At 33.6% G+C, this 14,461-nt stretch overlaps 1 protein-coding gene across 2 annotated transcripts in view; it reads left to right on the top strand.

Annotated features, from left to right (window-relative positions):
• Positions 1 to 14,461, top strand: part of LOC149897647 (DGAT1/2-independent enzyme synthesizing storage lipids) — a 32,625-nt gene that overhangs the window by 12,772 nt on the left and 5,392 nt on the right. The window contains exon 1 of one of the 2 annotated variants that reach the window (XM_090116019.1): positions 2,050 to 2,286. The exons of the other annotated variant lie outside the window; for it this stretch is intronic. Coding sequence (XP_089972145.1) covers positions 2,145 to 2,286 — 142 coding nt within the window. The 5' untranslated portion in view covers positions 2,050 to 2,144. Of the gene's footprint in view, positions 1 to 2,049; positions 2,287 to 14,461 lie in introns of those variants that run through there. 2 annotated transcript variants of the gene reach the window in all.

Genomic DNA, 14,461 nt, shown 5'->3' with positions numbered 1-14,461 from the left:
TAAAAATAAAATTTAAAAATAATTCATTATTTATGTTTGTCATGTAAATATTCATATGGTATTTTTGCTACATATTTATGAATTAGAACATCTATACTAATATTATAAAGAGGAAAGGTTTGTATGTATGTATGTATGTATGTATGGTTTTCACGCATAAACTACGGGACCGATTTTGATGAAATTTGGCACAGACAATCTTTAGACCCTGAGAAAGAACATAGGCTACCTTTTATTGCGAAATATGAATGTACCACGGGCGAAGCCGGGGCGGACCGCTAGTAATTAATATAAGTACTTTGCACATTTTTGCACGCCTCATAAGCGAAGCGTTGAGGTGGGTACTACTGTCACTTCGCGCAAAACATCTGATTTTTCAAACTTAAAATGTCTTTATGTATCATACATTGCACTTGTAAGATAATACATACACACACATATTAAGAAAAAACACTATTTTTAACGTTCATGATATTTTTGATGTCATTCTTGTTATTTAAACTAGTTAAAAAACAGTTTAAAAAAGTTCTGTCTTGGACGTCCGTGTGTCTGTATGTGCGGATCCTTTTTCTTGTTAACACGATAGCGACCGAAATACTTTACTAATCGAGTCTTTTTTTTTCTCTTACGCTTGAGTATGCTCAGGAATAGAACCCTTTCATTTTTCAGGGTCTGATTCGATGTGGTTTAATTGTTATTAAATAAACAAAAATAATAATTAATAAATATTTATTAAAAAAAAATTATGAGGCGTGCACTTTTGGATTTTCCAAATTATTTACAACTATGAAACTAGGTACTCAATATTTAGAATGTTCTTTTTTATTTGTTAATTTCTATTATTTAATCAAAAACCGCTCCTGTTGGTCTTAGCGTGATGATAGCCTTATAGCCTTCCTCGATAAATGGGCTAACGAATTTTTCAAATAAAACCAGTAGTTCCTGAGATTAGCACGTTCAAACAAACAAACTCTTCAGCTTGATAATATTAGTATAGATAAGACAAAGAGAAAAAAAAAATTCGCTTTTTGCAATGTTTCTCACGCTATAATCACGTCTAAATATATGTAAATTTATGTTGTTTATGGTAATATATTAATTTGTTTTCGTATTAATTAATTTTAAATTTTGTAGGTAATTGTTACATCTACATTCTACATTCAATGTAAATTATAATCTATTTTCAAACATTTGGAAATAAAAACATTATTAATCTATTCATTATATGAAATACTAGGTTTCCGCCCGCGGCTTCGCCTGCGCAGTCAAAGAAAAACCCGCATAGTTCCCGTTCCCGTGGGATTTCCGGGATTGCGTCATTTTCCCGGGATAAAAAGTAGCCTATGTCCTTTCTCGGGTAGGTATCAAAATATCTCCATACCAAATTTCATGAAAATTGGTTCAGTAGTTTAGGCGTGATTGAGTAACAGACATACAGACAGAGTTACTTTCGCATTTATAATATTATAGTATGGATTTACGCCTATGATCATTGAACTATTTTATTTTAATTCAGATTTTTAAAAGCCTTATATTGTCGTGTTTGGTTCTAATTACCAAGATTGTATCAACAACTTTAATTTGATTTTCTATAATTTTAATTTCTTAAAGTATTTTTAGTACAGCTTGGAATATATTATGTTTATAAACATATTTTATTGATTAATAACAGCTTAACATGCGTAGTTATATCTCATCGAAACTTTTAACGCACAATAATGTACAATTTATTGTTGTCTATGGATTTTTTGTAACCATACGTAAAACTCTAAATACGGGCATTGTCGTTTTTTAATTTTTCGTTTAAATAAAAAGAACTGTCACTGATTGTAATAAAAATTTATTACATTTAGAATCCCGACATTTCTATCCCCTTTCGGTCATCTACGAAACAACGATAAAATGTACTTGGTATTTTTAAATAGTCACACAAACTGACCTAGAGTCAGCGATACTATTATCGTGTAAACATGTTCAGCTTCAGTCAGATAATTGTTGTGTCCAGGTCAGCATTCGTCCACTCCAGCCGACGCTTTCATTCTCGAACGCGCGCCCGCGTAAACCATACACATTTATATTTTTTAATTTTTTATCTATGCCGGTCGAAGGGTTATCGCGCGTTCGATTTTTTAAATTAAAAAAAAATGGTCGATAATCAGTGCGACGCGGGAACGGTGAAAGCGTACATCATGAGTGATTTGTTGAAAAAGTTCGATTTGGACGCGACCAATGATGTGATGAAATTGACGATTGCTGTATTTGGATTCTACGTGGGGATGTTTTATAGTAAGTGTTTTGTGATATTAGCATGGTTTAGAGTATAGTTTCTTATTAAGCTATTTTTTTATTCTTTGTAATAAAATTTTATTCTTAAAAAATTAAGATATTAAGACCACACAAGTTAAAAAAATATTGTGTTTATGTTTTCACCGGTAGAATTATATATAATTATCACTACCTTTTAGTTTAAATTAAATATTTTACTACAAAAAAATACATATTTTAATACTTAATTAAAATCTAACTATTTATGTAAACTGTACTTAATTTTATTCATGATGAACTTGTGAAAGAACCAACACGTTAAAAATGTTTGCCGGTTAATCTTCCCTTGAAACAAATTTCTTAATCGGCGATACATATCTACCAATTACATAATTTGAGGAAAAACATCAGTTATCGGAGTTAAAATTTTATACAAATAAAATTTAAAATAACTTTCTTATTATTATTTATTAACATGTGTTTGTCGAAGAGTAGGTATCCATTAAAATATAGATATACTTGCAAGGAATCTAAAAAAAATCAACGCATACGTTTTACTAGTAAAACTAAAAGGTTATTTTAAATTTATTAGTACCAAGTTAAAGTTACAGGTAGGGAAAACCGCAGCACGTGGTAAGGTTTAATAAACAACGTGATTTTATTTTCCTAAGCATTATATTCTAACATGCCTGCAGAAGTCGGATATTTGCACAATTTTCACAAATAGACCTATTCACAAGGATATTATTTTTTATTCATCTGGTGCATTAAACTGTCGTTATAAATTAAATAGTTATAAAAATAGTTTATTTTATATGCGTGTTTATAAACTTGGATAAGGAGGGTCATTTTTGATTATAAATTGTATTCTTGTAAATGCACCGTGCATTTAGATTACACGAGCGAATGCTCATTCTAACCCCACTATGTGAAATTGTTTTATACACTAAAACAAACAGGCGTAGAGAATTATTTCGTTGTTCTTAGTGCATTCGAAAAGATTCTATGAAATGTTCTAATCCTGAACAACACTGAATACGAGTTTTCGTTTACACTAAAAGATCACGAAAGAATGCTCTTGCTCTAGCTCTAGCTCTAGCTCTATATTCGATTGGTCTTAATGCCCCGGTCGCGGCCGGCGTAAGAGATGATATGCTTTGTAAATTAGGATTGATAACTGAAACCACAACTGGAACGTATTAGATTCCGCGTATGAAATATTAACTTAGTAGGTAGTGGTCAAAGTTGTTACTAAAGTAGAAAAGTCATTAAATATCAATATCAATTACATACTGTAGTAGTTAAATATATAAAATATTATGTAGTTAAAGTTACGCTACTTTAGTTCAAAATTCAAATAGGTTCGATTTAGGTTTCGTTTTATTTTATTGGTATATTTTTGCAAACTGTTACTTTATTATAAGTGAATGATTCATAAATATTACAGAAAGCATCATCGAAATAATGTTTTGGTTCCAAAAATATTCCCCGCGTGTTAGTTTCAAGTTCAACAAGTAAGCAACAAGTTACATAAATAATGCACTTGACCGGAAACTTGTAGAAAAAACTTGCGAGAAACTGGTGCGAACACTTTTTTTGGCGCGAAACACGCAGTTCTTTTTTCGAAACGGGTCTCTGGATAACTTTTTAAATTGCACATCACATTATCTATAGGCCATGTTTATGTGTATCTGTGTGTCAATATTTACTCCTTCTTTTTGGCGCGAAATTAACAGTTTTCTTTTTAAAAACACGGCGTCTGGATAACTTTTTAAATTGCATAATATCTCGTAACCTTTACAATTCTTTTATTCCTACATAGGATAAAACAAAGTGTCTTCTTGCTTTCTGTCCCTATGTATATGTACTAACTAATTAGTTCTTTAAAACAACGCAACGGATTTTAATGCGGATTTTTATTTTTTTATAGATAGAGCGGTTCTCGAGGAAGTTTAAATATACATATTACATATATGATATAGCTAGCCATTACTGTATCTTCTGTAAATATATAACGCGAAGTTGACTGACCGACTGACTGATTGACTGATAAATCAACTTGCAGCCCAAACGACTTGACCGGACTTTTAAATACTATCATGTAGGCAACCACTAATAAAGGACTTTAATTAATTCTACTTGGGGATAAAATAGGGGACGAAAGTTTGTACCATGGAAATTTCTTATGACCGCGCGGGCGAACCTTCGGGCAACAGCAAGTAATGTATGTGTGCGTAAATATTTACGTCCATAACACGCACCCTCTACGTGCAATAAGTTATAGCCTATTATAGGCTAGTAGGTGTGCTCCGCGGTTTTACTTGCAGTGCTCCGCTCCTGTTGGTCTAAGCGAGATGATATATAGCCTTTAGCCTTCCTCGATAAATGAGCTATCCAACACCGAGATAATTTCGGACTAAATAAACTGAATAAACAAATCGGACCAGTAGTTCTTGAGATTAGCGCGTTCAAACAAACAAACTCTTCAGCTTCATAATACTATAGTATAAAGAAAACTATACTATGCTTTAGGTTACACTAAAAATGATATTAGGTATGTGGAAACAGTGGCTATAGAATAACGGGAAAGCAGACCACATTAACCGCGTGTGTGGAGCAATAGGTGTGCATTTCTATTTTAATTGGAGATTGATTTACGATTGAGAACTGTATGAGATCTCATGTCACCTAATATACAGTAGGTATGGAAATTTTCGAAGGGGCCCTGGAGGGAAAGTACTTGAAACACTGGAGATAGCAAACTTTGCTAAAAAGAAACATTCCTTTATTTTTTAAAAGAAATAGAACTGCATTCATGCTGTCTGGAATAAAGGGAAATTAATGTATCTCTTCATGTGTTTTTCGTGACACTGTTTCTCTGTGAAAGCCATAGATTTTATACATATAACACTTGTCTATGAGATTATATTCAGCTACAATTTAACGTATAATATTATTGACGATTATCGCATATAAACAAAATTAAATCAATGCGAAAGCAACCCATTGTTCCATACAGGGTTTGCTCCTTTTCGGAGGCAAAGATCGTAAAACTGGTTTTGTAAATGATACATCGAATTAAAATCAAAATATAACATTTATGATTTATCAATAAAACATCATCACTACATAGTATAAATCAAAGTTGCTTTTTCTGTCCCTATGTCGGATGTCCCTATATCCCTATGTCCCTATGTATGCTTAAATCTTTAAAACTACGCAACGGATTTTGATGCGGTTTTTTGTAATACATAGAGTGATTCAAGAGGTAGGTGTTAGACAAAGCTGGCGAAGCCGCGAGCGGAAAGCTAGTGTTACATAAATAAGAATTTATTCTAATTGAAAATAGTTTGGAAAATCCAAAAGTGCACGCCTCATAATTTTTTTTTAATAATTATTTATTAATTATTATTTTTGTTTATTTAATAACAATTAAACCACATCGAATCAGACCCTGAAAAATGAAAGGGTTCTATTCCTGAGCATACTCAAGCGTAAGAGAAAAAAAAAGACTCGATTAGTAAAGTATTTCGGTCGCTATCATGTTAACAAGAAAAAGGATCCGCACATACAGACACACGGACGTCCAAGACAGAACTTTTTTAAACTGTTTTTTAACTAGTTTAAATAACAAAAATGACATCAAAAATATCATGAACGTTAAAAATAGTGTTTTTTCTTAATATGTGTGTGTATGTATTATCTTACAAGTGCAATGTATGATACATAAAGACATTTTAAGTTTGAAAAATCAGATGTTTTGCGCGAAGTGACAGTAGTACCCACCTCAACGCTTCGCTTATGAGGCGTGCAAAAAAACATATCGTTAGGTAGGTACATAACTTAGAAATGATGAATGGCTTTTTTATTAAATTATCTTGTACTAGCTTTCCGCCTGCGGCTTCGCCCGCGTTTTCAAAAAAAACCCCGCATAGTTCCCGTTCCCGTGGGATTTCCGGGATAAAACCTAGCCTATGTCACTCAGAAATGATGTAGCTTTCCAACAGTGAAAGAATTTTTCAAATCTGCCAAGTAGTTTCGGAGCCTATTCAATTCATACAAACAAACAAACAAAAAATCAAACCTTTCCTCTTTATAATATTAGTCTTGTATTAAGTCAAATCAGTATATTTATGATTTCTTACAAAATTCCTATTCTTATTCTAATTAGATTGATGTTATGAGTTATGTTTTGGTTATGACACTGAATTTCAATAATTTATTTGACATCGTAATTCTCGATACTGTAAAGTGTGTCAGTGGATTACCGACACTGCAACAAAGGGTATGTCAGCATTATTTGTTGATACGAAATGTACTGAAATAAACAATTTTGAGTACTTTTCTGTTTAGAAATAATATTGTTAGATAATAACTCATAAAAGAAGTAGGTATTTTAAGTGCAAAACTGTTTTACTTTTTGTTATTATTTAAATGTACTTATTTAGATACGGATTTTACGGAGAGAATGACTGTTATAATATTTCTTTAGGTTGGCTTGGTGGGAGGATAGATAGTGGTTTTTTTTTATAGTTTAAAATTACATAGAAGGAGTTGGATACTTCTTCTAAGTTCTATGTAATTTTTTACAATTGAATATGAATATTATTTATTTTATAGACCCCCTAGAGCATATATTTCTTGTATTAACCATTATTGCCTTTGATCGTTCTTGTTATACAAAAAATAGCAAATATGCCTATAAAACAATAAGGATGATTCACGAGCTCATATAATAGATCCATATAGGTATCAATACAGAGTAAGTTTTCTCGTACGTAAGAGTGTTCCCTCCGCGTGTCGCAATGAAACATACATCTTCATTTCCGTATTACAATGCAGATTTGACAAATGCATATTTCATCTGGATACATGCAGTACTACGCAGTACTATATATATAATATATCCAATCTGTACGCACCTGGGTCACTCGTGCAAACATTCTTACAATAAACGAATGTTTGCGGTTATATAGGGTGCAGATTACGCAATACACACGTGGGAATCATTACCTAGGTCACTCGTGCAAACATTCGCAAAATAAGCGAATGTTTGTGCTAATTTAAGGAAAAACATTTGCAATTGTCATCCTACCTCTATACTTGTGGGTTGTGTATCTACTCGCACGTGAGAATCATTACCTGGGTCACTCGTGTGAGCATTCGCAGAATATACGAATGTTTGTGCTAATATAGGGAAAAACAATTCTATAATTATTGTGGGTCGTGTACCTACTCCCACGTGAGATTCGTGACGTAGTTACACTTGCGTGCAAACATTCGTACGAATGGAAAAAAAGCATTTGCTACAGTCATCTGACTTTTGTGGGTTTGCGTATTCGTGCGAATGTGAGTGATCGGCATTATATTATAGACTTAAAAGTCCTATTTCGATCGCACGATCATAATCAATAATTTATTTTTTTGACTCCGATTATTATGAGTTATTATGTATTGACTATTGGTTACATCATAATATCTAACCTTTAATCTTCGCCACAAACCTCGCGAACCGGTTGCAATGGCTAATAATTCTGGTCATTATATTATAAAGAACCAATCTTCAAAAAATTGCTCCAGCACATACCACTTTTTCTTCAACGTCATTATAAATCTTGTTTTTGTCAGATGTGAGAAATTATCTAGATACATCTTTCATATTTTATTTATACTGTTTAGAAGTTATATTACAAATAAGTTTACTCTGTACGTTTAGGTTTATCTATATACTATCTATACAATAGATATTATAAAGCTGAAGAGTTTGTTTGTTTGAATGCGCTAATCTCGGGAATGAAAAATTATTTCGGTGTTAGATAGCCCATTTATCGAGGAAGGTTATCCATACTATAATATTATAAATGCGAAAGTAACTCTGTCTGTCTGTCTGTTACTCAATCACGCCTTAAAACTACTGAACCAACTTGCATGAAATTTGGTATGGAGATATTTTGATACCCGAGAAAGGACATAGGCTACCTTTTATTGCGAAATATGTACCACGGGCGAAGCCGGGGCGGACCTCTAGTAGGCCATCACGCTACGACCAACAGGAGTGGAGCCAGGGGGGTGAAACCGCGCGGAGCAGCTAGTATCTTATAATTATTGTTAAAAAATAAAATATTACTTCATATTTTATTAAATTGATTGTTTACCGTGATACGCAACTTAAAATGCGTTGTTTTCAGTAGATAATAAATTGTTAATTGAATAGAATAGATAATAATATTTTTTTTCTATTTCTTCTGAACTAGGTATTATTAGATACTTCAAAAGAGTAGCCTAATTTCATCTTTATAGAAGAGTTATGTTCTAAAATTACAGAACTTAGATAAGAAACGTCTATGATTATAGAAATACATTATTAATTATTATATAGGAATCCTACTATGGAAGCCAGACTAGACAGGAAACGAGTATCAAAAGAGGATTTATAACATAGGTATTAAAAAAAATGTGTGCGTGTACTAGTGTACACACGTAAGAAGTGAAACTTCATGACCTTATTTTTCAAAAAATAATTTACTATATACAACTTTACAGAAATACGATGAATCACGCGTGGTAGGGATAAGAAAAAGATGGCGCGTAACGTAAAAAGGTCACGCGTAACGAAAAAATGTTACACTCAATTTCTTTCCAACCTCGATAAAGAAGTTTCACTTCAAAAAGTTTACAGTAAAAGAGTAGGCAATTAATAATGTAAAAATAAATCAATGCAAATAAAACTAAAAGCGCTGCACCGTAACATCATAAATCATAATTGTAGTCTTAATGTATTCATGAAATTAATCACATTACACACTATAAAAAGTGTTATTTAATTATTTAACAGTTTTTTAATCGTCTGCAAAGTGCCACGCCTGTTGTACATTTTTTTCATTTATAGTTACCCTAAGTGCAAGTCCACACTGCGAGCCTAGCGCGGTTGCGACGGCGGGCGCGAAATATCAAACGTATGAAACGCGCCTTTGCGTCCACATTGAAATGACTATGGCGGAAGCCTAGTGCGACGGTAATGCGTCTTTCCAAACTATACAAGGCCAGTACGCAACGGTGTGAAACTAATCCCGTATAGTTTGGAAATAACTTTTTTACAAAGTTCTTCCAATCTATACAGCAGTAGTACGCAAATACTCGCGTATATTTTGTAGTGAAGTAAGTAAGAATAGCGCTCCAAAATATACAGCGCCAGTACGCATGCGGACTAATCGTGTATGTTTCGGAGTAAGCACGGCCGCGGCGTCTTTCCATTGCTCGCGTTTATATTATTGTATTGCTGTTTTGAAATCTATTGTATTAAAATGCATGTGTATTGTGTATATAATGTTGCGTACTGATCGTATATTTTTTGTATCGAGGATGCTTGTGTCTTCGTTCCCGACTATACTGCACGACTTACAATAATTATTGACAATATGTAGTGCTAAAATGTAAGAATCTAATAAGTCCAGAAGAAGACGGTTGCGAGGCGACCGACGGAGCCCCGCTTCGCGGGGCTCCTATTTTTTTGTAGTTAAAAAAAACACGAACCTAACCTAACCCATAGGTAACCCTTATAATATATGTTACCTATTTATTTTTCTAAGCTTACCTAATAATATTTTAAATTTTTATTCCATATTTTACTGAATCAATCAAGAAGAATAAAAGTAGATAGATATAGCTGTACAAGTCTTAGATTGCCTATATATTTATTATTTCGCTCAAGCGTAAGTTGTGTAGTAGCTATATATTTTAGTTATACAACATATTTTGCGTACTGATCGTGTATAGTTTGGAACGAAGAAGCAAGCATCCGCGTTACAAAGTATACACGATCAGTACGCAAAATTCGTGTATATATTGTTATAACAAACTTAAAAACAGCATCACAAAGTATACACGAGCAGTTTCCTATGGTTGCGTTCTGGCTATGAATAGTTTGGAAATACGCGACGGTAATGAGCGAGCCAGCGCGCGTAGTTTTCAAACTCTCCTATCCGCGCGTTCTGGCCACACTACGGGCCTAGTCAGCAAGCGACCCAATGCGCGGACGGCGGGGGTATCAAACCAGTTCGGTCTTGTCGCTCGACTTCTTATATTATATCCTTTATTGTTTTTCGTAAAATAACGGTAAATACTTAATTGTTGAAGTGAAACTTCTTTATTTATAAGTGCGATTCAATCTAAAACACTTATATACACCACAGTAATTTTATAGGGTATAATCTCAATTCTTCATATAAGATTCACCCATTATTCCTCTGTTTTATTTATTTCGTGTACAACTTCTATAATGATCTCATCTCAAAATCGGACTGTCCAGTAAAAATAGCAAATCGTCCAAAGTTTGCAACACCCGAAAAACGTCGAACCGCTACTTGAGCTCGCGCGTCAGTGTGGCCACCGCGAGCGCCCGCTCGTCGCGCCCGCCTAGGCCGCCGCCACCGCGCATTCAGTGTGGACGCACACTTAGAAGTTCGTACACACTTAAGCTTAGTAGATAGTAGATACTAAAGTGTATCAACTTGAAACAGATATAATGCGGCTGCCTAGAAATACGAATATGTTGCACGTCCTATGCATTTAATTTGACTAATTGACTTTTTTATTATTTGTGCTTTAGAGGATTGTAAAATGCCTTTTACGCCTGATTTTCCACCCTTGCATTTTGAATATGGTATAGTATATTCACATTTATTTTATAAATATCCTGTAAATATTAAATATCCTGTACAGCAAGACTAGTCCTAATTAAAATTGTCCCCGATATCTTGAAAAGTTTTTAAACTTATCTATTGAGAACCAACTCCCATGAATGAATAAAATCGCCAAACAAACAGATAAAGCAGTAGGCAGATAGAAATTATCTAAACAAATTTCACTCGTTATCGTAACAAAAAATAAACCGCGATCTTGAACCCAGAATGGCATTGAGCTGGTCAAATACAATGTCACGTATCTTATCGTTATACAGGATGTTTCGTTTTATGTAATTTCTAATTGATTTCGTTGTTTCGACGGATATGAACTTTGGATGCACGATTGTGTGGTGTAAGGGTTGTATGGAATAGAATAGATGAAAGAAAGTGTAAATAATATTTTGTGTATCTAAGGTATGTGATGAATGATTTTATTTAACTTATAGATATGCATGTTGATACACCTTGTTGTAAAAATATTAGACAGGTTTAGTATAATTTAAACGCGTGAAAATTCCGACATTATATATTATGTTGTATAAACAAAAACCTTGTTCAAACGCAGCCGGCTATCCCAAATAAGGCACACCTAAAAAAATAAGGTAGCTCACAGAATATTCTAGAAACTAAAAAAGCTTCACCTTGGGTTCAGACGAGTTGCCGTGCAATGCCATATATAAATAGAGCCTTGGACACATGTTTAAAACAACACCTAGCTGTTTATGTCACGCTAAGTACTATTTGCGATTAACCTATGTTAATGAGAAGCGAAGTGATGTAAAAAAGGACAGGTGTTACCGGTGACTGTAGTTGTTTAATTAAGGATAAACGCGTAAAAAATTATTCATGGCATTTACGGAGCCGCATGAAATATTTTTCTAACGGTATTTTTCATGCCTGCAGTTGTCCATGTTTTACAAGATAACGAAAGGCTCGCTGTAAAAGTAGCTTTAAAAAACAGTTGGTTCATATTAAATTATTATCACTTAAGAATTAGGTACGTGACAAGAGTACGTGAGTAGTCTCAATGACTGGAAGAATTGTACTTTAAAAAAAACACTAACGTGGCGGGGTTTAAATCACCCTGTATAAGATACCAAGTAACCTAGTTCAATGTCATTATGTTATGATTTCGTTAGAGCCTACATGTGTCGATTATTTTATTTTATTTATAAATATTTTTTTTCGGGTTAACCCTTCGGTTAAATGATTATAAATAATAATCTGCTATCTCTTCGTAAACAAGTGAAAAAACATGTTGTTGTTTGTTACATTTTAATTTAAAAATCAACAACGTGGTGCATGCGAGATGCATGCTTTTGTTTTGGTAAATAAATGCAACATCTATCTATACTTATACTGGTATGTACTAACCTATAATATATACATAATTATATACCTACTGGTTCTTTGTTTTCAACAGTTGTACTCGCCAACGTAACTACGGACAAATGCTATTATTTTTATTGGTTATTTATACATTGAGTTACCATGTACTACGTACTAGAGAGTAGTGAGGGCATCGCTACTAAACTATTTAAGTAACACGAGTTAGAGTCAATCGTCTCAAACCATTTTATTGTTGTTACATTGATTGGTTTTAATTGATAATTTTATTCGTATTTTTTTAATAAGATAAACAATATTTATTTGTAATATTGATTGGTTTTAATTTATAAGTAATAAGAGGCAGAATATCTACAAAGTGTATGACTCACTAGACGCCCCGCGCCGCCGCGGCCGTGATTGTTGCACAGATTTTGTTCGTGGTGTCCTCTCTATAATAATACCTCAATGTATTTATATTGTTAGATTTTATCAAAATCCTTTCAATCTCAGAATTCGAACATTGACTTCTTAGACTACAAGAGTCCCGTCCAGGCACATTTCCTCTTCAAATGTGCCTGGACGGGGGTGGTCACTTGCCATCAGGTGACCCACCGGTTTAATCCATACTAATATTATAAACGCGAAAGTAACTCTGTCTGTCTGTCTGTTACTCAATCACGCCTAAACTACTGAACCATTTTGAAAATTCCAACCATTTTCATGAAATTTGGTATGGAGATATTTTGATATCCGAGAAAGGACATAAGCTACCTTTTATTGCGAAATATGTACCACGGGCGAAGCCGGGGTGGACTTCTAGTCTACTATAATGTAAAAAAAATCCCATTTCAAACTCAAATTTTATAAATCTTTACTATTTAACTAGTGTTCTCCCCGGCTTCGCCCGTGGTACCTACATGTTTTAACTATTTACTATCCTATCTCTCAAGTTGGATCGAACTGCACATGGTGTGCGAATTTTATTATAATCGGTTAAGTGGTTTAGGAGTCCATTGATCGATCGATCAAAAGTTAAAAACCACTCTTAATAATTCATTACTAAATACTAATCAGAACACATACACAAATCCTGGCAATACATACAGAAAATTTCACCAGATCACACTAATCTAATCACTCTACTAACCCTAAACAAACTATCTAGAACACTATCATGAACAAATCACGAGACACTACCAGACTTGCTGATAACCTCCTGACAGCGTCTGTAAGGATCATGAACGTTGCACTACAAGCTATGATAAGAGGAGCTAATTGGCCCTTCCGAGTGGATATGTTGTTTCCGTGTTCAACTAATTTGTTGCGTTCACCTTGTTGATGTAATGTGTATATCTATATTAGCTCGCTGTAATCTTGAGTCTAGATTGAAGTTATAGGTAACAATAGGTATGTTTAAGAAAAGACTTTTCTGCTTTGAATAGTCTATTTAAGCGATTGCTGGAAATGGTAATAATACACCTAGTAAATTTCCAATATTCTTTCTGACTTCTTTTATAATCCCTGTAATATTTACGTGTTACAATAATATGATTTCTTCACTAAAGAATCAAATCTTTCATTATAATACATATAGGTACTAAAGCCTGGCCTATGTTTCGACCAAAACATTTCATAACGCCCGCCATTAGCCTCTCAAAACACTCCGTATTACACCAAAGAACAGACAAAAGTTCACTCGCACTTTTTTTACACGTTCACAGATAAAACAAATCATTATTAACCATGAATATTAAAAAAACAACAGCATGGCATGCACATGCGTGCCGCATGATGCCGTGGCCCGTGCACCCGGATAGAATGATAGTGGTGTGTCAAAATATTTTTTTTCCCAGATAACGATGCAGTTAGAAGCAATAGTCTCTGTATGGAATATTACTGAGACTATGTGTTTCTCCGGGTTGGACTGTGTTTGCATTTATTGACATGAGTTAGATACTTCTATCTTAAGTCTTAAGTCTTAAACTAGATATAATTTAACCCTAAGAATAAAATGAGCTATTTTATATTTTGATATATACGTTACGAAATAGGCTGCAAAGGTATACCCACTACGTTAGTCATCTAAGTATTCAAGCAATCGTTTTGTTATAGTTTTATAGGTGCAGACCTAATAGTAGTAATATAATCTTACCCTTATCTTAACCCTAATTAATCAATTTTCC

The sequence above is a fragment of the Colias eurytheme genome, chromosome 25 (assembly GCF_061535395.1).
Source record: "Colias eurytheme isolate Ceu_HAF_F1 chromosome 25, ilColEury1 Martin Lab GWU primary, whole genome shotgun sequence".
In the NCBI taxonomy this organism is placed as follows: Eukaryota; Metazoa; Arthropoda; class Insecta; order Lepidoptera; family Pieridae; genus Colias; species Colias eurytheme.
This window is presented reverse-complemented; position numbering and strand designations above follow the sequence as displayed.